Raw genomic sequence first — 25,972 nt, 5'->3', positions numbered from 1 at the left:
CATGACAACTTCAAAATACTGTTTTCATACTGGTCATTCAATCTTATATTCATTTTATATTTGATTAACCTTCATTCTTGACCCTAGCTGCATTGTGCTGCATTGACCCTAGCTTCATTATTGACCCTAGCTGCATTGCTAAGTAAATTTTTCTCTATCATTCAACTTCATTTTTCTCTTGACCTCTCCCATTCCCATACAAAAAATAAATCTTATTTTTCTTTTTTTTCATTCTTCACTACCAACATTTGTACTTCCTAACATTTTCCCTTCCATTTCCCACTCTATAGTAAATTTTCTACCAAGGTAGACAAACTCATCCACTCAATGTAGATTTTTTTCACCATTTATACAAAACTTGCAATTATTAACTCCATTTCCCCTGTGAGTACATTTACTTTATTGCCAGATCAGTGTTTAGCTTCATGCTCCTCGTTGCACCATATAATTTTTCACCCAATAATGTGACAATAACTGCATATGAAATCGGATCTATGTTTAGGTCTCAAATCAACATACCTGTTCCAACACCTCAAATACCTATAAGTAAACAAAGTAATAGCCAAAAGCCAACACAAGTTTGTCAAAAACAGATCATGCCAGACTAATCTTATTGCATTTTTGACAGTGACAAAATTAGTGGACCAGAGGAATGCTGTCAATATAGTTTACTTGGACTTCAGTAAGGCATTTGCTAAGGTAGACCATAACCTACTACTAGATAAAGTAGAAGAATGTGGTAAGACAGCATCACCATCAGATGGATTCTGGTGGTGTAACGGGCTGACCAACCGCACTCAATGTGTAGTCCTCAATGGAACGGCATCTACATGGAGGGAAGTATGCAGTGGAGTACCCCAAGGCTCTGTTTTAGGCCCAGTACTCTTCAACATCTTCATCAATGATCTGGATGAGGGGATAAATGGGGAAGTCATCAAATTTGCAGATGACACCAAGCTGGCAGGAGTAGCCAACACTCCAGAAGATAGGCTTAAGAAACGGATCTTGACAAACTTGATCATTGGGCACTATCTAATAAAATGAAATTCAATGGTGAAAAGAGTAAGGTTCTACATTTAGGCAAGAAAAACGAAATGCACAGGTACAGTATACAGTAGATGGTACCTTACTCAACAGTAGTAACTGTGAGAGGGATCTTGGAGCCCTAGTGGACAACCATTTAAATATGAGCCAGCAGTGTGCAGCAGCTGCCAAAAAAGCCAACACAATTCTAGGCTACATAAACAGAGGGATAGAATCAAGATCGCGTGAAGTGTTAACATCACTTTATAATGCCTTGGTAAGGCCACACTTGGAATACTGCATTCAGTTTTGGTCACCACGATGTAGAAAAGATGTGGAGACTTTAGAAAGAGTACAGAGAAGAGCAACCAAGATGATTAGGGGACTGGAGGCTAAAACATATGAAGAACGGTTGCAGGAACTGGGTATGTCTAGTTTAATAGAAAGAAGGACTAGGGGAGACATGATAGCAGTGTTCCAATATCTCAGGGGTTGCCACAAAGAAGAGGGAGTCAAACTATTTTCCAAGGCACCTGAGGGTAGAACAAGAAGCAATGGGTGGAAACTAATCAAGGAGAGAAGCAACTTAGAACTGAGGAGAAATTTCCTGACAGTTAGAACAATTAATCAGTGGAACAGCTTGCCTCCAGAAGTTGCGAATGCTCCAACACTGGAAGTCTTTAGGAAGATGTTGGATAGCCATTTGTCTGAAACAGTATAGGGTTTCCTGCCTAGGCAGGGGGTTGGACTAGAAGACCTCCAAGGTACCTTCCAACTCTGCAAAAGTGATATCACCTTGTAATACTGGTAATACTTTTCTGAGCGGGTTCCACATCCTCTTATGTCTGCTTTTCAGTCATTGTGTTATCTTCCTTCCTTTTCTTTCTCTTCTTTCTTTCATTCTTTTGTTCCTGATCTAATTTCCCCCCAAGTTTAATTGTAGTAATCAATCATAACTTTACATTTTTCATCATTCCTTTGCCATGTGCACGTACAGACCTGTGCTTCAATCATATACTCAAAATGGATATTTCCTAAGCAGATATCAATTACCTTTCTCGTTCAGTTTTACATTTCAAAACAATCCAGCAACTTTGTTCTGTACCATCATGTCTTATTCCCATCCATTGTATCATACTACCCACCCATCCCTGCCCATAGACTGCAAAACTCATTGCTACTTCTTTTGTTACTATTGTACACTGGAGTATGACATAGTGTATGGATTCTTATTTTCATCTGTATCCACAATGTAACCTGATACCAATTCATACTTCCTGACATACATTTTAGCTCTTTTCTTTCCCTGCATGGATTCTTCAGTATTACCTCCAAAAATCTGATTATAGTACCTCCGTTGCAAACTATGACATCTATCTTCCCCATTCCTAGTTTCACAAATGCCCAACATACTTGGATTTCTTTCACTTACTAATTCATGTTCTTCCCACCTACACATTTTTATTTCAATTTGCCACAACCAACATCAGAAAGGCCTACATGTATTAAACTTTTTGCTTATCATATTGTTGGTCAATTAAGACAGAGAAGGTGTATATTAGAAAAGTTAGCTTTTCTAATCACCATTAACGCCACAAGTAACAATGGTATTCCAGAATCTCAGAGCTCAAGCAAACTCATGCTCTTGCATGCAGGCTAGGGCCCCTAATCTAGAGACTACCTTGCAAAGTAACCTATTGCTGCCTGCATCTGACTAACAAAGAGTGAGGCACATGCAGTATACTGAAACACTCACAATCTCTTGTAGACAATAACATGGAGAAATTAAGTAAGTTGCTCAACATATAAAGAATTTGAAATGGAAGATTTTATATAGTGCAAATATATCACAATCTCATAAGTGTTCATTTAAAAACATACCTGTTTTTAAGCTATAATTATCCAGGTTAAACGCCTGGATAATTACAGCAAAATTAGCTTTACAAAGCCGAAATTGGTGAACAGTTTTCAACAAAGCTTTGATATATTCATTCTGCTATGTAGCAATCTTAATTCCAACCACACTCTCATCCCCATGTACATATATGTCAGTGGTGGGTTCCTGCTGGATCGCACCGGATCGCGCGCGCTCCCTTTCAGCGCTCCACCTGGCTCGCGCGCTCCCTTTCAGCGCTCCACCTGGCTCGCGCGCTCCCTTCCGGCGCTAAAACCGGAAGTACAGTCTTGCCCCGCCCCTGAGGCGCTCCGCTCCGCTGAGGAAACATCTCCGTTCCCAGCCGAGCTGGTGGAGCGCAGGCAGGCGTCGTTGCTTTGCCAGGGGCGGGGCAAGACTGTACTTCCGGTTTTAGCGCCGGAAGGGAGCGCGCGAGCCAGGTGGAGCGCTGAAAGGGAGCGCGCGAGCCAGGTGGAGCGCTGAAAGGGAGCGCGCGCGATCCGGTGCGATCCGGCAGGAACCCACCACTGATATATGTGCACATCAGTGGTGGGATTCAGCCAGTTCGCACCATTTCGGGAGAACCGGTTGGTAACTTTCTGAGCAGTTTGGTGAACTGGCTGTTGGAAGAAATCATTAGGGCAGAGAAACGGTTGTTAAATTATTTGAATCCCACCACTGGTCTAGCACATGTACAAACGTATCAGTGGGAATTTCAGGAGACCCTTATGCCCTTCTACTTCAAAGAAAAACAAATCTACTTTGCTGGCTTATTTCTTACTACTGACTCTCTGGCTTCTAGATGTCACTGTGCTTCAACCAGCCATTCCTTTTCCTACATGGACTAAGCATGCTTTGTTGAAGTATTTAGGAGGTGTTACTTACGGTGTCAATTCTCTATTTATTTTTTCTATGATGGTGCAACTAATAACCAACAAACTGCCCTGAGTGTGATTATGCATTACCTTCTTTACAGTAGTACAGTTGAGAATGCGAAGAACTTTGAATTGGAGTATGACAGACTTTCCGTGAACCCAATTAAACCTGGTAATACATTCAAGTTGAGGTTGCAAATGAAGTGAGAAAAAATTTGTAAATTTACAGTCATAAATATTATTACAAATGAGTGAGTTCTATTGATTACAGTCTGCTTTATGGTAATTGGGTGAAAGTTGTAGCTCTGTTTGGTCTTTACAAAAGACCTGCAGAAAGAGTTGAATGCACGTGACGAATGCTACCTAGCCTTCAAAAGGAAACAGCTGATACAGCAGCAGAAGGCCAGGTGGAGGTGGGAAGACGGTGGGAGATCACTGTTGATCACTAAAGCCGAAAATCAGAACAAAGCTATCAGGAAGAAGCTTGCTTACCACCCATGTTTGGAATATTTATAATTGGTACCAACATTATTACTCTAATTTCATCATTTCACTGATTGTACTACTGTTGTGCAGGCTCTGAAGGATTAATATAATCACTAAAAACTTGACCACCGTTCCTCATTCCAACAAATCAGGCTCGTGAGGTGTGTGTGTTTGTGTGTGTATGCATGTGCCTGTCCTTGTGTGTGTGTGTATATATATATACATATACATATATGTGTGTGTGTGTGTGTGTGTGCGTGTGTATTGTGTCACAACTCCTGGTATGCCCAAATATGGGAGGGAACACACTGTTTCCCTTTGTCTGTCTTTCGGCTCACTCCAGGAGACCATGCAGGCAGAAAATCATATAAATCCCAGTAAGGGTATGGCTAGCTGATGAGAGCTAAATAGCTTGAAATAGATCTATACTAGTCTCCCTTTATTTATTTATCAGCACAACGTATATATATATTCATATATATGGCTGAATTCTAAAAAAATATAGGGGGATTCTTTAAATGTTTTTTTTTAATCACAAAAAATATCTGGGCCCTTTTCAAACGATGGCTATTAAGCAGGTTTATTTTATTATTATTTTTGTTTTGCTCTCTCAGACTGAGTACGGTATAAAACATAACTGTTATAGTTTACCAGAATGCCAATATGGCTGAATACAGGAAAACAGCTCCACAGCTGAAATGGGAGTAAAACTGCACACTCCAAGGAAATATATTTTGACTTTTTATATATTTATATATTTATATATATACACACAAACACACACATACCTGCACACGTACACTCACCCATTTTTTTAAAAAAATAGCAAAACATAAAAGAAAAGAACATAGTGGCATTAAGAGCAAGTGGTGTGCATTCATATAGTCATTGGTGAACAGCTGAGACTCCTGGAGCAGGAAATGGATTCTTCCAGCATGCCTAAAAGGACTGGCAGGGGGAGAATTCTAAGTAAGGCTAATTCCCTGTGTTTCAGAAGCTGGGCTGCCTCTACCAAAGCAGCCCGGCTCTACCAGTCATCTCCCAGGACTGTCATCAGCCAGTGGTTAGTCTGATGCTCTTCCACCTCTGGTAAGAACACAAGGGATTAAAATGCCTTCTTCCATTTATAAAAACGCATCTAAAACATTCCAAATTAATACTGTCAAAACTGAGAAGAGGCGAAGAGTCTGTGGTATGGCTGGAGCGTCATATGCATATTCTTTGTCTTCCTGATAGAAAGTGGTTTTGAATTCATAGATTGGGTGCAAAAGGGAGGAGGGGAAGTGCCTACGGGTGCAAATCCATTCAGGACCTTTTTGTCTGTTCTCCGTAATTAACTAAATGTGTGCTTATTTATAGCAAGTGTTAGCTTTGTACTCTCTAAAGCTGAATACTGACACATTCATCTTCACGTAAGTAGTCTCTGCAATGGTCTTTCAAGCCCACCTCTTGGGTGTTGGGCTGATCCACCCTCAAAGGGTAATTTTGCTGTTTCTGTTGCTCCAGCAGCCCCTCCTGTTGGTCCTGGGTAGGGTCAAACTGGAGCGGTTTCTCAGTTTCACTTGCCCATCGAGGGAGTTTTTCTTCCGCAGGACAAAGTCAAAGTTCACCTGGCTGTTCATGGCATAAAAGACGTTTGCGGTATCTGGGATGACCAGTTCTGGAAAGAGCAGAAAAAAATTGTGACAAATGGTGGACAGGCTCCTTCTACCTCATATTCATGTCATCAGGATAGTTTGGGCAACCGTTAAGGATGCAGCTCTTCAGAGGTTTTCTTTTTCTTTGAAGGACACAAAACCAATAGAGCTGTCCAAAATTTTCCACCAGACCATGCTCCAAAACATGCAAACGAGCAAAGCACCCCAGCCCACCCATCCTCTGAGCATTGAAACAGCCACATCTTCTGAAAGTTTGGCATACTGTAGCTGTTTTGTGGGCTCCTCATCTGCCTGCAGGAGAAGGTCTACGTGAGCTATACTTCTTTTATGTGCACAAACATATGCATTCAGTCACAGAAGTCCTTTCATATAGCCTCACCAACTCTTCCAGAGACTGCAACTTCGACTAATTCTTTGACGTGTGTTTGGGGGAGGGCTCGCTTTCATCAACACACTTTGGAAAGGACCTTTATCCATCAGCTCTAAAATTAATCTACCCAAAGACTTCTGCTTATGGAGCTGGTGATACATTGGAATGGACCTGGTGATACATTTCTGTGGGGTGGCGTGAGCTTCTGCTCTCCCCCAACATTCACCCCACTCATTTTATTCCAAACCTGAGAAGAGCCACCAGGGAACAGAAGCTCAGCTACTGGTTATTCATCTCCCTTCCATCATTTTCTACCATAGAGTTGGCAACATTTTTTTGTGGTGGCTGGCTTCATAGCTTCACCATCATTATTACGGTGGCCTTTGAAGGTTATGCTATGCAGCAGCATGGTGATGTTACCAGAGTCATTTTCTTTCTTTGTTAGAGATATATCCCAGCTTTCCCTTCCCAGGAAGGAACCATGCTTTCCTCTATTTTTTTTCTCAGCAACAACAACCTTGTGAGGTTGTTGAGCTGAGACTATGGAAAGGGGAAAAATGAGCAGTGGTCCCAATTTGTAACTTTTTTTCTTTTTCACAATCTTCTCAGCCTATCACAGTAGTCAAAGTAGCACCTATTTATGAGGTAGCAAGTGTGACAGCAGCTAGATTGTTAAAAATTTGAAGGTATGTGTTTCTGTGAGCTGCAGCTCATGTCATCAGATGCATCACTTCATCAGATTCAGTTCACAAAAGCTTATGCCAGGGGTGTCCAAACTTGGCAACTTTAAGACTTGTGGACTTCAACTCCCAGAATTCTGGGAGTTGAAGTCCACAAGTCTTAAAGTTGCCAAGTTTGGACACCCCTGGCTTATGCCTTTTAATAAAATATATTAGTAGGAAAAGATGCTACTAGCCACCTGATTTTTGGCTACCATAGATTAATGTGTATATAATGACAGGACCAACTTCTTAAGGTACTCTTATTTACAAGTCTTCTATCTCATACCTGTTTCTTTAGATCCCTTCATAGAAGACTATAGAAAGGCCTGTTCTGCAGGTTTCCTCTAAACTTAACAAAGTTACTTTCTCCAAATCTTTTCAGTACACATAAACGGGAACCTATGTTCTCCGCAAGACAGAACAATTAATTTCATCAAGAGTATAAGTTATTAACAGAAATAACTGTCTGTTTGCCTGTATCTATCTATCTATCTATCTATCTATCTATCTATCTATCTATCTATCTATCTATCTATCTATCATCTATCTATCTATCATCTATCTATCTATCTATCTATCTATCATCTATCTATCTATCTATCTATCTGTCATCTATCTATCTATCTATCTATCTATCTATTTATCTATCATCTATCTATCGATCTATCTATCTATCTATCTATCTATCTATCTATCTATCTATCTATCATCTATCTATCTATCTATCTATCTATCTATCTATCATCTATCTATCTATCATCTATCTATCTATCTATCTATCTATCATCTATCTATCTATCTATCTATCTGTCATCTATCTATCTATCTATCTATCTATCTATCTATCTATCTATCTATCTATCTATCTATCATCTATCTATCTATCTATCATCTATCTATCTATCTATCTATCTATCTATCTATCATCTATCTATCTATCTATCTACCATCTATCTATCTATCATCAACTCAATATACATCACAATATACAGCAATCTTGGAGAATTGCTATCACATTGGCCCAGACATACTGTTCCTTTCCAAAGATATTTAGTGAGTTTCTCCTATCTTTTATTTTATTTGATCCTAATTTTTGACTACCCTCATTCTCTGAATTGCTAAGGAATATGTGAATCTTCAACATACAAAAAGGGTGGTGAGGCTGAAGTGTGTGTATGGGGGGGGGGGGAGACACAACAAAAACCAACAGCCAAAATAAGCAGTGAGAACATGCAATATTATACACTTAACAGCCATTGATTTCTCAGGTGAGTTTTCTGAAAAGAGGTTCATAAGGAGTAATAGCTTTGCAATTCTGTAAGGAGCAGAGTGTGAGTCTCAGTTGGCAAAGACAGCGTAAAGATGGAGGGTTGCAGAAATCACACGTACCACTGTGTGATAGGATGAATCAAAGATTTGTGCTGTCTCTTCTGTTGAATGACTTTGGCATATTGCCAGGAGCTGCCCTGAAGCATTTCTACCATAGCCATTCCCTTTTCATCCACATCCACCTTAGATCTCCCCATGGCCACACATATGCCTACTTTGTGTTTTTTCAGTCATTTTAGCTATGCTCAACAAAAATGACCCAATGGCAGGGTTCCCTTGTTAAACTAAGCCACGATGTGTTTAACTATGATTTATTGACTACATTGACTGGGATACAGTTAGCTAAAAGCCATAAAGTATGGTTGACTGAATATGACTGCAGATCAGCACAAATTCTACTGTTCTGATGAATTAAAAAGAAAAATGGGGAGAAAAGTCACCTAGGAAAAATTGGAAATAATGACTCCAATTAGCAATACTAATAAGCTAAAATTTTGCATATAAGCAAAAGCTAAAGAAACAGCAGGAAGCAAAGCAGCACAGCTCCAAAGATTTCCTTTCGTTTTCAAAGGGATCGTAATGGAAATATAGAAGGTCTGAGAAGAGAAGAGAATTATCACATCATAATTATCAAGGCAAAATGAAACACAGTTTGCACAGGATATTACCTTGACTTCTCTCAAGTTTTTTTTTGTACAAACCAAAGGGCCCCCTTGAACTACAGGAAGTGCACTGACTGTTACTAACAGTGCACACCTTGATCATGAGATGGGGATGGCAATTGACTGCAGTTCTCATATTAGCTTGGTCTCTCCAGCCACATTCCATTCTACTGAGCTCAAGAATGCTGATAAAGTCCTTCATTACTTTAATATGGACAGTGCCAGCCACCTGGTTCATTTCAAAAAGGTAAAGTTAAAGGTAATTTTTTAAAAAAATACTATTACACCGTTGTAAGCAAAACTGGTGCACAATTTCCAGCATAAAAGGCTCAGCTATTCTTCAATGTTGGCCCAAAGTTATTGCCAGACTAGTGGCTTTTTTCCCAATTAGGGATAGAAGGGGTGGTTTGTGACTGCAGCAGCCATAGTTTTATGTAAACCTAAACACTTGTAAGAAACCGTCTGGTAAGCCATTTGCTACAATGATGTCTATGTGACAGACGGTCATTCTTGATTGAGAATGAATGCTGAAGAAAGCTGGATAATCCAAAGATAACTGGAAGGCATGAAAAATGTGATTCTTAACGACGCTAATCCTGTGGTCCATCTGCACAGAGTCCAATATGATGTTACCGGGCCCCAGCACTGAACTCTGTGTGTGTGTGTGTGTGTGTGCGTGTGTTTGTGTGTATAAAACATTAGAAACTGAATAATTTAAGATTAAAATATAAAAACAAGATTGTAAAATTGCAAAAAAAGGCGGGTTCCAAGATGGAGAGGACTAAGAGTTGTTAATACAGGTAGTCCTCGACTTAAAATTCATTTAGTGATTGTTCAGAGTTCCTCAACAGCACTGAAAAAAAGTGATTTATGACTATTTTTCACACTTAATGCCGTTGCGGTATTCCCATGGTCATGCGATAAAACATTCGGATACATGGCAACTAGTTCCTATTTATGATGGTTGCAGTGTCCTGGGGTCATGTGATCACCCTTGGAAACCTTCTGACAAGCAAAGTCAATGGGAGCAGATTCACTGAACAACCGTGTTCCTAACTTAACAACTGCTGGGATTCACTTAACAACTGTGGCAAGAAAAGTCGTAAAACGAGGCAAAACTCACTTAAACGTAAGTGAGTCTCACTTAGCAACATAAATTTTGGACAAAATTGTGGTCGTAAGTCAAGGACTACTTGTACAGGTGGGGCATTCTGTATGTGCCCTTGATTTCACTCTGTGTGCAACCCTCCCCCACAACTGCCTATTTCTTTTAAGATATTAAAGTTCAGATCTGATAGAATGGATTAATTTCAGCTACACTTGCAACTTAAAACACCCAAGAGACATGGCTTAGAGCCCTATGCCTTCAGGAAAAAAAAAATAACTGGTTTCCTAAGCAGCAAACAAGTCTTGTTTTTCTTACCTTTGTCCTCAGAAATGACCTGCACGAGTTCATAATCCTCAGCAGGATAGGATTCCAGGTTGTGTTTCAACATTGCTCGCTGGATGACAGCAGGAGTTTTGTCTTGGCTAGTTAACTGGAAAGAAAGAACAGATTTCAATGAGGCCTTCCTCTTCTCCACATCTGCATTCCAGGCAGGCTTTATGTTTTGATTGCCTAAGTCTTAGTGCACCGAGCTGTCTTTTTTTAGAAAGAAATATCAGTTGAATGGACTCGTCAAATAAGAATGCTACATAAACAGCTGGCTGAGAGAAACATTTATTTTTGCAGCTGAGCTTATTTGTTAAAGGAGTTTTTTTTATCTCTCCCTTGAGTTAGTATTTACAGTAGATCTTAATTTTGCTGTGAGTTATATGTGTGATGTAAGAGGAACCAAAGTAGCTATGATAAAATTAAGCCATTTTATGGCTCCCTGTTAGGGCTCTTTAACATTATTATGGGACCTGATATTGAAGAGGGGAAGGAGGGAAGAATTTCAGGATCTCCCAGAAGTATTACTTAGGGGTTTCCACTGTATGAAAGGGGACAACTGATGGAGGGAAGAAGTTCGTCTGATCCTTGTTCTGGGAAAAATATATGGCTCCAATTTTAATCCAGGGAAAAAAGAAAGAAAGAAAAACACATCTAAAATCTGGGGAAGGCTTGCCTTTGTTGCTCTGAGAGCAACAATTAACTAGTTTTAATTAAATGTTTGAATTATTTGGCTTATTTATGTACTTTTCTAGGGATGTGAAGTACAATACGTGTAATCAATATGTTGCTTTGTAGCCTGAGAAATTGGTATTGATGCCCTGAGGGGAAGCTGTCTTTTACAGACACTGGAGAAGTCTCTTTCTTAAATTAGCTACAAACAGTTCAATCTGGGGTGTGCCGGTTCAAACAGCTTGAAAAAAAGAAATGCAATATGTGTTCCCCCCCCCCCCCGAAAAAAAATGATCTGCACTTTCACTCAGTCTAAAAGAAAGAGAGATCCTATCTTACACTTTGGGTTGTCTTGGTATATCTGCATTCTGCACCAGTAGAAAAACTATTTGCACAAACCAGTGGAGATTGCAACAAAAAAAGGGAAATACAAAAGCACTGCTATATTGCTTTTACAACCAGGAGCGATGACTCTGTATTTTGATCAATAGCCCCTAATTAGAATGCTCCCATTATTGTTTTAGAGAGATTTGATATTAAAAACAAATTTCCTATAGAGGCAAATATTTAAAAAAAGAGAAATTCCAGTCGGTCTTATACACTGTATGTTCTTGATTCAACAGCAAATCCATGTAAATCAGAACCTTGCTTGAAAAAAGGCAGAGCAGAACTGTAAATCAATACAGCATACAAGACTCCTTTGTCTTCCCATCTCCCTGTGTTAATTCAGTACAAATTACTTCTAGGCATACACATAAATCTGCAGAATGGTGATTTGGATAGCTGGTACAATCATCTTGCAAAGAAGTGGTGCAAAAAAATTGATGGTGCAGTAATCTGAAGATGAATAAGGGGAAATAACATTTTTTCTTTTAACTGATATGTTTTGCCATTTGTAATGTAATACATAGTTTATATACACAGAGATACATAAAACGTAGAGAGATGCATAACTAATTGATTGGATTAGATGACCTACAAGGTCCTTTCCAACTCTGTTAATATCCAACATGATCAATTTTCCCAATCTGATGTTCTTCAGATATGTTGAGATTATAATTCCCAGAATTCTCAGATAGTGAGGTTAATAAAGAGATCAGACTATAGGGGACACACACACTAAATTAGCTATTTCCGGTTCTATATTTCTCAGTACAATACAATACAATAGCAGAATTGGAAGGGACCTTGGAGGTCTTCTAGTCCAACTCCCTGGCTAGGCAGGAAACCCTATACCATTTCAGACAAATGGCTATCCAACATCTTCTTAAAGACTTCCAGTGTTGGGGCATTCACAACTTCTGGAGGCAAGCTGTTCCACTGATTAATTATTCTAAATGTCAGGAAATTTCTCCTCAGTTCTAAATTGCTTATTTCCTTGATTAGTTTCCACCCATTGCTTCTTGTTCTACCCTCAGGTGCCTTGGAGAATAGTTTGACTCCCTCTTCTTTGTGGCAACCCCTGAGATATTGGAACACTGCGATCATGTCTCCCCTAGTCCTTCTTTCTCTTAAACTAGACATACCCAGTTCCTGCAACCGTTCTTCATATGTTTTAGCCTCCAGTCCCCTAATCATCTTTGTTGCTCTTCTCTGCACTCTTTCTAGAGTCTCCACATCTTTTCTACATCGTGGTGAACAAAACTGAAATGTCAGTGTCTGACTTTTTATTATCAAGTTCCATGTAGTAGATTATCTAGAGTTGATTGGTTGGTTATTGGATTAAAAAACTGTAGTCTCTTCCAACAAGTCTTACACAAAATATCTTTTCTTTTTTAGGGACTTGCAATTGTATGCTTAAGCAATGGACCAAAAAGGTAGAAAAAAATACTTTTTAAAATGCCCTACAATTTGCTCTGAAGAGCCCTGGAAGAAATGCATGTTAAAAAAGCAAAGTTATTCAGCATGTCAGAAATTGTTACAGTGATTGGTAGAAGAGCTTTAGGGTTTTTGACAGGAGTCCTCTGCAGGAGATAATAGGAAGTGAATTTGTGAATTTTTGCATGAACGATTCAGGATCTGAGTTCATCTTTCACATTGTGGTATCTCAGTGATACAGGCCCCTTATAAATAACCACAGTTCTCATGACATACCATAATGCTCTTATACATGTTGCCATTATTGTCTTCAACACTGATACGGATGATACAGGTGTCTTCGTTCTGTTGGTTGTAAACAGGAGAGGAGACTGTTGAGGTAATGGAGGTGACAGAGATGGAGCGTTTGTGGATTCTGGGATTGCTGGCCAGTGAAGGAGGAGACACAAGGATATTGGTGAAGGATGATACTCCTGATGAAGATGTGTCCATGGAGTGGATGGAGGAACAAGAGGAGGAGGACTCTGTAAGCTAAGGAGTGAAGTCATAAAAGAAAAATCAAAATATTTATTTGATTTACACTAGTTTCTAAAGTGAGGGTTTAAAAAACAACAACAACCCACCACTAGCTACCATTCAAATCTGGTAGCTAAACTCTAGAATTTAGGGCCATCACCTGGAGATAAAAAGGTTCCAATATTTTGGTCAGTTCAACTTTGCCTCCACTAAAAATTGTTATCCTGCCAATCCTTTGTAGATGTAATTAGATTTTTAAACTCTTTTGCTACATCAGATTGCTACGTCCAAAATCTATGTTCTATCATATCTCAAGACTTAAAATGGACACGTAACATCAAAAACGTCATCAAAAAAACACAGCAAAGAATGTTCTTTCTGCACCAATTCAGAAAGCTCAAACTGCCGATTCACTTCTACAGAGGAATTATTGAGCCTGTCATCTGCACCTCTATAACTGTCTGGTTTGGCTCTGCAACCAAACAAGACAGACACAGACTTCAATGGATAATTTAAACTGCAGAAAAAACAATTGCTACCAACCTGCCTTCCATTGAGGACCTATACTGCACAAGTCAAAAAGAGGGCTGTGAAAATATCTACAGATCCCTCACATCCTGGACATTACCGTATTTTTCGCCCTATAAGACGCTCCGGAATATAAGACGCACCCAATTTTAAAGGAGGAAAATCTAGAAAAAAAAGATTTTTGGGCTCAATTGCCACTCAATTTTGGGCTCAATTGTGGTCATAAGTTTTCTTTCTTTGTTTGTTTCTTTCATCTCTCTCTCCCACTTTCTTTTTTTTTCTTTTCTTTTTTCATTCTTTCTACCTTTCTTTCTCTTTCTCTCTCTTTCTGTTTCTCTGTGTGTCTGTCTGTCTGTCTGTCTCTCTCTGTGTGTGTAGCTCTTTGTCTCTCTCTCCCTCCCCCTCTCTGTCTCTCTCTGTCATTCTTTCTGTGTGTCTGTCTGTCTGTCTCTGTATCTCTGTCTCTCTCTCTCCTCCCTCCTCCATCTGTCACTCTGTATGTGTGTGTCTGTCTGTCTCTCACTCTCCCTCCCTCCCTCTCTCTCTCTCTCTGTGTTTCTCTCCTCCCTTCCTCTCTGTCTGTCACTCTGTGTGTACGTGTGTGTGTGTGTCTGTCTGTCTGTCACTCACTCAATCACTCACTCTGTGTGTGTGTGTGTGTGTGTGTGTGTGTGTGTGTCTCTCTGTGTCTCTGTCTGTCTGTTCCTCTCTCCGTCCCAACTGGAGAACAACCTTTTCTGTCCCCTTACCAGCCCATCCGGGAAGATGAGGAACGCGAGGGGGATCACTCCCCCCCCCGCAGATGGGCTCCAAGCCAGAGTGGGGTGGGGAATCCTCCCTTTCCCCCTCTCAGAGATCTTTTGGGAAGTGAAAGAGCTGAGAGAGGGGAAAGCCTCCCATTGAAAACAGCACTGAGTGGGGTGGGGAATCCTTGCTTTCCTCCTCTCAGGGATCTTTTGGGAAGGAAAAAGTGAGGTGGGGAATCCTCCCATTGAAAACAGCACTGAGTGGGGTGGGGAATCCTTGCTTTCCTCCTCTCAGGGATCTTTTGGAAAGGAAAAAGTGAGGTGGGGAATCCTCCCATTGAAAACAGCACTGAGTGGGGTGGGGAATCCTTGCTTTCCTCCTCTCAGGGATCTTTTGGGAAGGAAAAAGTGGGGTGGGGAATCCTCCCATTGAAAACAGCACTGAGTGGGGTGGGGAATCCTTGTTTCCTCCTCTCAGGGATCTTTTGGGAAGGAAAAAGTGGGGTGGGGAATCCTTGCTTTCCTCCTCTCAGGGATCTTTTGGGAAGGAAAAAGTGGGGTGGGGAATCCTCCCATTGAAAACAGCACTGAGTGGGTGGGGAATCCTTGCTTTCCTCCTCTCAGGGATCTTTTGGGAAGGAAAAAGTGAGGTGGGGAATCCTCCCATTGAAAACAGCACTGAGTGGGGTGGGGAATCCACCAGTTCCTCCTCTCATCGATCTTTTGCTAAGGGAGGCTTCTCAAAATGGGAGGCCCCCATCTCTTTGCACCCTTCAATCCGTCTCTCTCTCCCTCTGATGTCCCCCAATGGCTCAGCGTGAAAAACTGGGAAAGAGGAAAAGGAGGAGGAAGGAAAGGGGGGAGAGAAACAGGGGGGGGAGGAAGAGAGAGAATCTCTCCCTTAAAGATCCCCTGCTTAAAGATCCTGCTTAAAAAGAAGCCTCGCTGCCTTTTTCTCTCTGATAGCTGCCTGCTTAAAAAGAAGGACGAGGCTTCTTTTTAAGCAGGCGATCTTTAAGCAGGGGATCTTTAAGGGAGAGATTCTCTCTGCCTGCTTAAAAAGAAGGACTAGCCCCTATGCAAAAAAATGCCATGGACTTGCGAGTGAGTTACAGGGGCGGGGCTTCCAGGTTCATTGACCAACCAGCAGAAACCCACCACTGCCCAGGTGGCTACATTCGGCCTATAAGACGCAACCAGATTTTCACCCTCTTTTTTGGAGTAAAAAAGTGCGTCTTATAGGGCAAAAAATACGGTAATTGGTTCAACTTCTAATTTTAAAACGATGTTATAGAGCACTGCACACCAGAACAATTAGACACAAGGACAGTTTTTTCCCGAATGCCATCACTCTGCTAAACAATAATTCCCACAACACTGTCAAATTATTTACTAAGACAGCATTGCTAGTCTTCTTCTCATCCTTCCTATTACCTATCTCCTCCCACTTATGACTATAACCATGTTGCTGATTGCTGATTACCGTAGTAACCTATGACTATCACTGTGTTGTATCTTATGACTCTTGATTAATGTTTTTTTTTCTTTTATGGACACTGAGAGCATCTGTACCAAAGACAGATTCCTTGTGTGTCCAATCACACTTGGCCAATAAAGAATTCTATTCTATTCTATTCTATTCTATTCTATTCTATTCTATTCTATTCTATTCTATTCTATTCTATTCTATTCTATTCTATTCTATTCTATATACATATATTTAAAGCAAGTTCCATTGAAGCAGCTTATATTAAATTGCATCACTGGAAGAACTGAAATAGTCCAAGTTAAGACAGACGTGCTCTTTTGAGCTTTTTATTTCTTTGCATACTAGTACTAAATACTCTGAGGGAGAAGAAGTATATGTAACATAACATGCCTTCAAAAAAATCATATTTCCTGAATTTAGAACTGACCAGCAGATGGCAGAACCTACAATTTTATTTGGTTAGCTCATTCTACAGCTGTATCTACAATCTTAGATAATCCTTCCTTTTGATATTTTTTTAATGACGTTCTTTCCCCTGTAGAGTAGGAGGGCCTTTTATAAAGTTTTTAAGGATTATATTCAACACAGAAACATTACTTTTCTTCCAAGATCACCTTTTTGTTCATTTTGTTTCAGTCAAAGAATATATATAAATCTCGGATTTGATCTATGGAGTCCTTGATGCTCTCTGAGCTTGGTTGTTTGTTCGTAGACATGAATCAAACATCAATAGACATTGAGATATAAATTATATTTACAAAGCATTCAAAAGAGACAATGAAAAGGCTAAGAAGGAAACAAAAAGACCAGAACTCTCCAGCAATCAACACCCAGATAAACAAGGATTAACACCTGACGAACAATCTAGCAGAAAACAATGGCTTACTCAAGGAACTATCAAGGAGAAAACCACACATTCCTAAGAATACTGACTGGGCTAACTACTATATATACAAACAGGCAGCAAACCCCCACACCCCCTAGTAGGTAAGACGTTATCTAGTTGGACAAACAAACAACCAAGTCCTGAGATCACCAAGGACTCCATTGTTGTTCTTGTCTCAGGAAGCTGATAACCTGATTCAGGGATGCAGAAACTTTTGACCAGCTATATGATTACTAAAATAAACTCCTAATGATGAGAGGTACTGTGCATTATAATTCAGCAATATCTGGAGGTTCACAGGTTGCTCACTTTGATCCTATAGAGCAGTGTTTCTCAAACTTGGCGACTTTAAGTCCTGTGGACTTCAACTCCCAGAATTCCCCAGCCAGCTATGCTGGCTGGGGGATTCTGGGAGTTGAAGTCCACAGGACTTAAAGTCGCCAAGTTTGAGAAACACTGCTATAGAGAGATGAGATGGATGGAGACAAAATGATTTCAGGTTCGTATTATGGCTAAACTGGGTTGTAAAGCAGTTGACAAAGTCACTGAGCACATTCATTGTACCAGAATCTGGCTTTCTCCTACTGCAGAAAGTATCACCACTGCAGCAAATCAAAACCCTCCAACAAGGCTATCAACCCATAGGGTGTGATTGCTAGTGCAGTGGGGGTGCTCCATTCATTTCCCATGAGGATCCGAAATCCCTTCTCATAATGCCAACTCTTTAACCAAGAGTTAAAAATTGGAAATGAGTTTCAGACGAATATCAATACAATACAATACAATAGCAGAGTTGGAAGAGACCTTGGAGGTCTTCTAGTCCAACCCCCTGCCTAGGCAGGAAACCCCTATACCGTTTCAGACAAATGGCTATCCAACATCTTCTTAAAGACTTCCAGTGTTGGGGCATTCACAACTTCTGGAGACAAGCTGTTCCACTGATTAATTGTTCTACCTGTCAGGAAATTTCTCCTCAGTTCTAAGTTGCTTCTATCCTTGATTACATGGGGTTGCCCTTGAAGAGCACCCAGAGGCTTCAGCTGGTCCAGAATGCGACCCTGCGGGTTATCATGGGGGTACCTAGGTGCTCCCATGTTACACCCCTTTTAGGCGGCCTGCACTGGTTGCCGGTTGTTTTCCAGGTGCGATTCAAGGTACTAATTATGACCTTTAAAGCGCTCCATGGCTTAGGCCCAGGGTACCTGCGAAACCACCTACTGCCACCAGTAGCCTACCACCATCCAGTGTGATCCCACAGGGTTGGCCTCTTCAGGGTGTCGTCGGCCAGACAGTGTCGGCTAGCAGGGGGAAAGCCTTCTCTGTGGGAGCGCCTTTCCTCTGGAATGAGCTGCCCCCGGAGCTTCGCATAATCCCTGACCTCCGGTCCTTCCAACACGTCCTAAAAAGTTGGCTTTTCCAGCAAGCCGGCCTGGCCTGTTAATTTTATCTCATTTTTAAAATGTTATTGTTATATTAATTGGATTTGTTTTTTGGATACTTAACTAATTTCCTTTTAACTTTTGTGATATGTGTTTTTTAATGTTGTACGCCGCCCTGAGTCCTTTGGGAGAAGGGTGGCATATAAATCCAATAAATCCAATCTAAATCCAATCCAATGATTAGTTTCCACCCATTGCTTTTTGTTCTACTCTCAGGTGCCTTGGAAAATAGTTTGACTCCCTCTTCTCTTTGTGGCAACCCCTGAGATATTGGAACACTGCTATCATGTCTCCCCTAGTCCTTCTTTCTATTAAACTAGACATACCCAGTTCCTGCAACCGTTCTTCATATGTTTTAGTCTCCAGTCCCCTAATCATCTTTGTTGCTCTTCTCTGCACTTTCTAGAGTCTCCACATCTTTTCTACATCGTGGTGACCAAAACTGAATGCAGTATTCCAAGTGTGGCCTTACCAAGGCATTATAAAGTGTATTAACACTTCATGTGATCTTGATTCTATCCCTCTGTTTATGCAGCCTAGAACTGTGTTGGCTTTTTTGGCAGCTGGTGCACACTGCTGGCCCATATTTAAGTGGTTGTCCATTAGGACTCCAAGATCCCTTTCACAGTTACTACTGTTGAGCAAGGTATCACCTATACTGTATGTGTGCATTTCGTTTTTGTTGCCTAAAAGTAGAATCTTATTCTTTTCAGCATTGAATTTCATTTTGTTAGATAGTGCCCAATGTTCAAGTTTGTCAAGATCCTTCTGTAATGTCTATCTTCTGGAATGTTGGCTATTCCTGCCAGCTTGGTGTCATCTGCAAATTTGATGAGTTCCCCATTTATCCCCTCATCCAAATCATTGATGAAGATGTTGAAGAGTACTGGGCCCAAAACAGAGCCTTGGGGTACTCCACTGCATACTTCCCTCCATGAAGATGCAGTTCCATTGAGGACTACACGTTGAGTGCAGTTGGTCAGCCAGTTACGAATCCCATGTTTACACCAGGAAGAAAGTTGGGTAGAAAAGTTTCTGCATCACAGCCAGTGTTTTCAGGTAGACTCTAACCCAGGATTTTTTCAAACCGGAAGATATAACCCCTCCCCTTGGGGAGAGGCAGACAGCATGCATGGAAGGGGTGAAGAACTTTTTAGTTGTATGTTATTACAATAAATCCACCTTTCCCAAAGGTTCATTATATTGGTTTCATTTTGGCATTTGGATTTTTAAGGGAGCTGCCTCCATTGAGATTGCACGAAAGGGAGGTGTGATAGCAAAGATTTTAAGATCCCTGCTTTAATCCCAATATCTCCTCCTGGAAATAAAGAGTGGTCTTTCTGGCTCATACTTTCTTTTGGGCCTCATCAGGGGTATCCGTAGGAGTGATGCAGATGTCCTCCGATTCGGAATGGTTTGATTCGCAGGATGATACACTGACTGAATCCATGCTTTCCCCAGAGCTCCCGCTTGGTACGGACTTGGGCTGCTCTTTGGTAGGCGTGCTATTAGCAATCACATCAGGTCCCAGAAATAAGCTGTCTCAACACAACAAAGTGACAAATGAAAGAAGGCAAAGTGTTGGTGAAGAGTAGAGAAAATGAACAGAAAGCAAGACAACTGGATCTGAAGTGCACAAGCCTGCAATATTATTCCCTGTAACCACATTCTTGGTAACTTCAGAGGAGACAGGCAAGTGATACAAAAATCAAGGAACAGTTGTAACAGATATGAATTGAAGGCATGTATCCAACCAGTCAACTTATTGCATAAGATACACTCTGCCTGAGGCTTATCAAAGTGCTAGGCAACCCACTTCTTTATTTATAGTTTCCCAGCAGGTAGAAAATGTAGGAGTTTTACTGTGCTCTTAAAAGAAAGTGGACATCTTGGTGGGTCATAAGGAATGCATGCCTATTCTGCATTCTTGAGAAAATAAAAAGCAGGTGGGTGGGTACCGTATTTTTTGGAGTATAAGACGCACCTTTTTGCCTCAAAAAAAGAGGCTGAAAATCTGGGTGCATCTTATACATCGAACACAGCATTTTTTGCCTCCCGAAGCCCCGCCCCCTTCACCAAAATGGCCGTGCATATCCTCTCTTTCAGCAGCACTCTATAAGCCTCCATAAGGCTAGGTATGCAATTTTTTTGACAAAAAATGGGCCTGTTTTCGCAAAAAAGAGGCTGTTTTTTGCTCGCCCCTCCCCCCACAGGAGCACTCTGCAAGCCCCCCAAGGCTATTCATGCCTTTTAAAAAAAAAACAGGCCCATTTTCGCAAAAAATGGGCTGTTTTGGGGAGGTTTGCAGAGTGCAAAAACTTTTTTTCCCTTTTGGAAAGCTCTTTAACTGATTGATGAGAATTACATTGACCAGGTGCTGTGCCAGCAGAAAGACTTAGGTGCTGCAGATTGACAGCTATTTCCTTCTCCAGCACATGAATAGATACACCTGGAAACATCTACCTACCTACTTTCTCTCTCTCTCTCCCTACCTATCTACTGTATTTCTCCCTCCCCCCCTCTATTTACCTACCAACCTACCTACTCTCTCTCCCTCTACCTACCTACCTACCTACCTACCTACTCTCTCTCCCTCTACCTAGCAACCTACCTACTCTCTCTCCCTCTACCTATCTACTGTATTTCTCTCTCTCTTTCTATTTCTCTCTCTCTATCCCTCTACCTACCTACCTACCTACCTACCTACCTACCTACCTACCTACCTACCTACCTACATCCTCTCTCTCTCCCTACCTACCTACTATCTCTCTCTCTCTCTCTCTCTCTCTCTCCCTCTCCCTCTCTCCCTTTATCTACCTACCTACCTACCTAACTACTCTCTCTCCCTGTCTACTGTATTTCTCTCTCTTTCTCTCCCTCTCTATCCCTCTATCTACATACCTACTTTTTTAAAAAAATTGCCTCTTCAAAACCTTGGTGTGTCTTATACTCCCGGTGTGTCTTATACTCTGAAAAATACGGTATCTAATTTTGTTCAGGGAAGTTTTATATATTATTGCAGGCCTAGTTGATGAAAGCTATACAGCTGTATCAATTTCATTGGGAATTATGAATAAACATGGGCAGTGGTTGAAGTTGGGAGTTTTTTTCCATGTTTATTTATGTATGTATTTATATACTATATTTATATATAGCAATTCATCAAAAGTACATACACCTAATATCAATTTTCTAATATAGATTCTCTTTATTATTCTAAATAGCATTGAGGCTTCAATCAATTCTTCCTCATTTGCAACGTTTTGATTTAAATTTTCGGGGGGGGGGATTGTTTATTGTTAATATAGGATGGGGTCGGAATAGAAAAAAGGCATTTTGCTTCAACATCTAACCATGACAGTGAAATGAGATTGGGATATATTCCTTTAAATAAAAATATATGCTGGCTTGAACAACTATCACATGGAGTTGTGTATATAGTAGATTTGTGCAGATATAGTGTAGATATAGATAGTCAGGGAAGAATTATTTATTTTGCTTTTCAAGTCTTAGTACAGGTGAGGGAAACTCCAGTAGAGTGCTTGATTATTCACACTCAACTTTTCTTTGTTTAAATCTGTGAAAAACAGTTTGCTTCAGTTAATGAATCTTGAAGTTACACTATTAATTCCCTTGGATATGGAAGAATGAAGCTGATTAGAATAGCGTTAACTTGCAAATTTCAGTTGGGTATCATGATATAAGGTAAATACTATAAACCCTCCTGAGGCTTAGAGAGACATCCTATATTTTAAATAGGATGAATTGTTTTAAAAGATAAAGGTTCCCCTCGCACATATGTGCTAGTCGTTCCTGACCCCAGGGGGTGGTGCTCATCTCTGTTTCGAAGCCAAAGAGCCAGCGCTGTCTGAAGACCTCTTGGTGGTCATGTGGCCAGCATGACTAAATGCCGAAGGTACATGGAACGCTGTTACCTTCCCATTAAAGTGGTCCCTATTTTTCTAATTGCATTTTTTCATGGTTTCGAACTGCTAGATTGGCAGAAGCTGGGACAAGTAACGGGAGCTCACTCCGTTACGCGGCACTAGGAATTCGAACTGCCCAACTGTTAACCTTTCTGATCGACAAGCTCAGCATCTTAGCCACTGCTTCCCCTATGAATTCTTTACCTGCCTCTAAAACAAGGGAGGAAGCTTTTGAAACGTCTATGCTTCCAAATACCTTTCCTTTCAGCAAGGATCTGCAGTAATAACACAGGAGTTCATTTGCACAGGTATAAGTGTGATTTAGCACATGATTTCAGTCTTTTCTCACGAAGGAGAGCAGATGTTCTCTCCAGAGACCAACCCTCAGTTCTTCAGACTCCCAACCTTCATTCCCCATGCAAACTCACAGGCTCAATCGTTTCACCATGCTTTTCCGCGGTTTAGGGGACGTGGTGGTTGTGTCAATCATTGCTTCAACCTCACAGGAAAGGGCATAGCTGGAAGATTAGAGATCACCTTCTGATTAGAACTGCATAAAATACTGCTACCATAAAATTAAATCCAAAACAAGGTATTTTGTTTTATTTTTTTTAGTTTGGAAGAAGGTTTTATACCTATGTAGACATTACTTCAAATTAAGTAGCTATGTTACTATGAGTTATTCCAGTTTTTCTCAAGCCTGGCAGCTTGAACACATGTTCAACTCCCAGAATTCCCCAGCAAGCATGTATTAAAATTGTCAAGACTGAGAAACTCTGTTATTCAACAAGTTTTAAATATAACCGAAGAGTGTGGTTTTTCCCCTCCTTTTGAAGATATATTTTGTGTTATATAGAAACTAGGATACTTCTTGGGTTTATTCTTCTTCCTTGGCTCCTATTTCTGTATGACCCAAGATGGGTCATTTTCAACGTACATGCAATATATTCTATATTCTAATATAATGCATTCTAACTCCACGAGCATATGAAATTATGAGCACCAGAACTGAGTAGGAACAAATAAATATTCAAGTAAAATGCACTCCTGGCCTTATATTCCAAACATGCACTAAGTAGAGAGGAGAGCCAACAGTGTATAGAAGCATAGACATGTACACAGTAGGCTTTTCTGTAATGAGTTAATTCTGTAAATAAAATCCATAAAATGCAATTGCTACTCTGCATACTGAAATCTAACCTTTTGGGCTCACAATTAAAATTCAACCATGGCAACATCAAAGAAAGAGGGCAAAAAACATTCTCTGCACCTGTTTAGTGGAACTCAAAATGTCACGGGAAAAGGAAGTTGATATAAAAAGACAACTTCATGTGTTATATATAGCTGCATATTGCTATAAATGCTGGCTGGCTATTTTTAGAGAAGCCAAAAGTCAGAATTTATTAACAGATACTACCTTGATCGATCATTTCAGCTTTAACAAAAGAATGTTGAAGAGTTTGGAAGGCTTAAAATAAACCCTGAGCTCAGCCTTTCTCAGCTAGGGTTCTGTGTGAGATCATGATTGAAAAAAAATAGCATTTTAAAATTTTTATGCACTATGCAATATTAGCACTTGCTGTGGTAGGAATCTATATGTGCCAGGACTCAAATGTTGGCCAATCACTTTGCTATTGTGGTAAATATTGCAGAACATGGGTTGGGTGGGCTAAAAGTTCATTGTCTTGTGACATGTTTACATTTCTTTGCAAAAGAAATAGCTGTCAAAATAATCATTTTTATGTAGAGGTTCTCAGAGATCTAAAAATTATCAGATCTTGGGTGAGAGGAAAAAGCATTTAGGAGAAAGATAAAGTTAAGAATAGCATCTTACAGGGTACAAAGGATACCATCTTGCAGGTGATTGGTTTCCTGGTTCCTGAGGCACTGTTTTTAGTATGTTTGTATCAGGGGTGGATTTCTGCCGGTTCTAACAGGTTCGCTAGAATAGGTTCCACAAATCTAGCATGCCGTTTAGAACTGGTTCCAGCGGTGGAATGCCCTCTCGCTTGCTCCCACTGGGCCCCGCCCATCCGGTCGCCGCTAGTCTGCTTGCTCCCCCCCATCCGCACCACGCCTCTAAGAGCCCTATAGAGAGCCCTTGGCTCTCTATTGCTGCCTGCCGAGGAGGTAAGTAAGCTCTTTGCTGGCGCAGTGCTTTGGGGGCTAATGGAGCTTGGGTTTCCAGCCTGATAGCCCCTGCTGCTTCTGGACTTCTATTGCAGTTGCGAGGAGCCGAGGAGAACGCAAAGAAGAGCGTGAAGATTCTTGGAGCTCCAGGAAGCCGCGAAAGCGGTTGGAGAGGTGCGCGGCTTGGTTTAGCCTCCCTGGACGTCGCAAGAGCAGCCCCAAGTGCACCGATCTCAGCGTTTTTCGCATCGGGGTGTGCTGCAAGAGGGAGGGAGTGAAGACCTTTTCCGGATGGCGCAAAGGACTTCCCCGGACTTGCTTTGCTGAGCAGGGGGCAAGGGGCCTGCACCTCCACCACAAGCAATCCAAAAAGGTCTTCACTCACTCCCTCTTGCAGCACGCCCCGATGCGAAAAACACTGAGATCGGCGCGCTTGGGGCTGCTGCTGCGACATTCAGGGAGGCTAAACCAAGGTGCGCGCCTCTCCCAGTCTCTTTCGCGCCTTTCCAGAACGCCAAGAACCTTTGCACTCTCCTCCACACTCTCCTCAGCTCCTCGCAACTGCAATAGACATCCAGAAGTGGTGGGGGCCTTCAGGCTGAAAACCCAAGCCCCATTAGCCCCAAAAGCCGCTTCTGGACATCTATTGCAGTCGTGAGGAGCCAAGGACAGTGCGGAGAAGAGCGCGAAGGTTAGGGTTACTGGGCAACGTGTGTGTGGGGGAGGCTGGAGCAGTTCCACTCTGAATGGAGGGAGAGGAAAAAAGTTGGGATTCTCCCTGCTGTAACCTTTAAATGGCAGAGAGAAGCCAAACTTTTCCCCCTCCATTCACAGAGGAGCTACTTTATGCCCCACCTGGCTGTCTCCCTCCCTCCCGGGGGTCAAAGTACCTGAAAGGGACAGGCAGGCTGCCACAACTCCCCTGAGAAAATATTTCTGAGAAGAGAAAGGGCTTCGGTACGGCTGCACCCAAGCTGGTGGAGCGCCGCAACCACCTGCCCGTTTCTCCAGATCTTGCAGCTTTTTCAGGGGTTTCTTAAAAAAAAAAACCTCTCCAGAGGAGGAGGCAGAGAGCTGGGCGGAGGAAGGGGGAAACTACTGCTACTGCTGGAGCTGCATTGTGCCTCTGGGTTCAGGGACTTCTGCCCCTCATGCTGCACTTTGCAACCGGGGAAGAAGTCCCTGAACCCAGCGGGGCAACGCAGCTCCACCAGGAGCAGTAGTTTCTCCCTTCCTCCACCCAGCTCTCCGCCTCCTTTGCTTAGGCTCCCTGCTGGGTTTGGGGGCTTCTGCCCCCTCATGCCACACTTTGAAGCCGCCGGAGCCCCACACGGACCACTTCATGGTACTGGGCAACCTGGTTCTGGGAAT

The 25,972-nt window shown here is 41.4% G+C and overlaps 1 protein-coding gene across 3 annotated transcripts in view; it reads right to left on the bottom strand.

The window, feature by feature from the left end:
* Positions 1-5,006: 5,006 nt before the first annotated feature.
* The window catches only part of RGL1 (ral guanine nucleotide dissociation stimulator like 1), a 104,580-nt gene continuing 83,614 nt past the window's right edge, over positions 5,007-25,972 (bottom strand). For 2 of the 3 annotated variants that reach the window (XM_081948456.1, XM_081948455.1), the window contains exons 14-18: positions 22,900-22,989; positions 19,897-20,083; positions 13,218-13,472; positions 10,443-10,557; positions 5,007-5,938 (exon numbers count right to left, since the gene is read on the bottom strand). In XM_081948456.1, coding sequence (XP_081804582.1) covers positions 5,751-5,938; positions 10,443-10,557; positions 13,218-13,472; positions 19,897-20,083; positions 22,900-22,989 — 835 coding nt within the window. In that variant the 3' untranslated portion in view covers positions 5,007-5,750. The remainder of the gene's footprint in view (positions 5,939-10,442; positions 10,558-13,217; positions 13,473-19,896; positions 20,084-22,899; positions 22,990-25,972) is intronic. The other variant, XM_081948457.1, reaches the window with a different exon arrangement.

This window comes from Natrix helvetica (genome assembly GCF_964273705.1).
Source record: "Natrix helvetica genome assembly, chromosome: 3".
In the NCBI taxonomy this organism is placed as follows: domain Eukaryota; kingdom Metazoa; phylum Chordata; class Lepidosauria; order Squamata; family Natricidae; genus Natrix; species Natrix helvetica.
The sequence above is the reverse complement of the archived record's forward strand: the minus strand, read 5'-3'. Positions and strand labels throughout refer to the sequence as shown.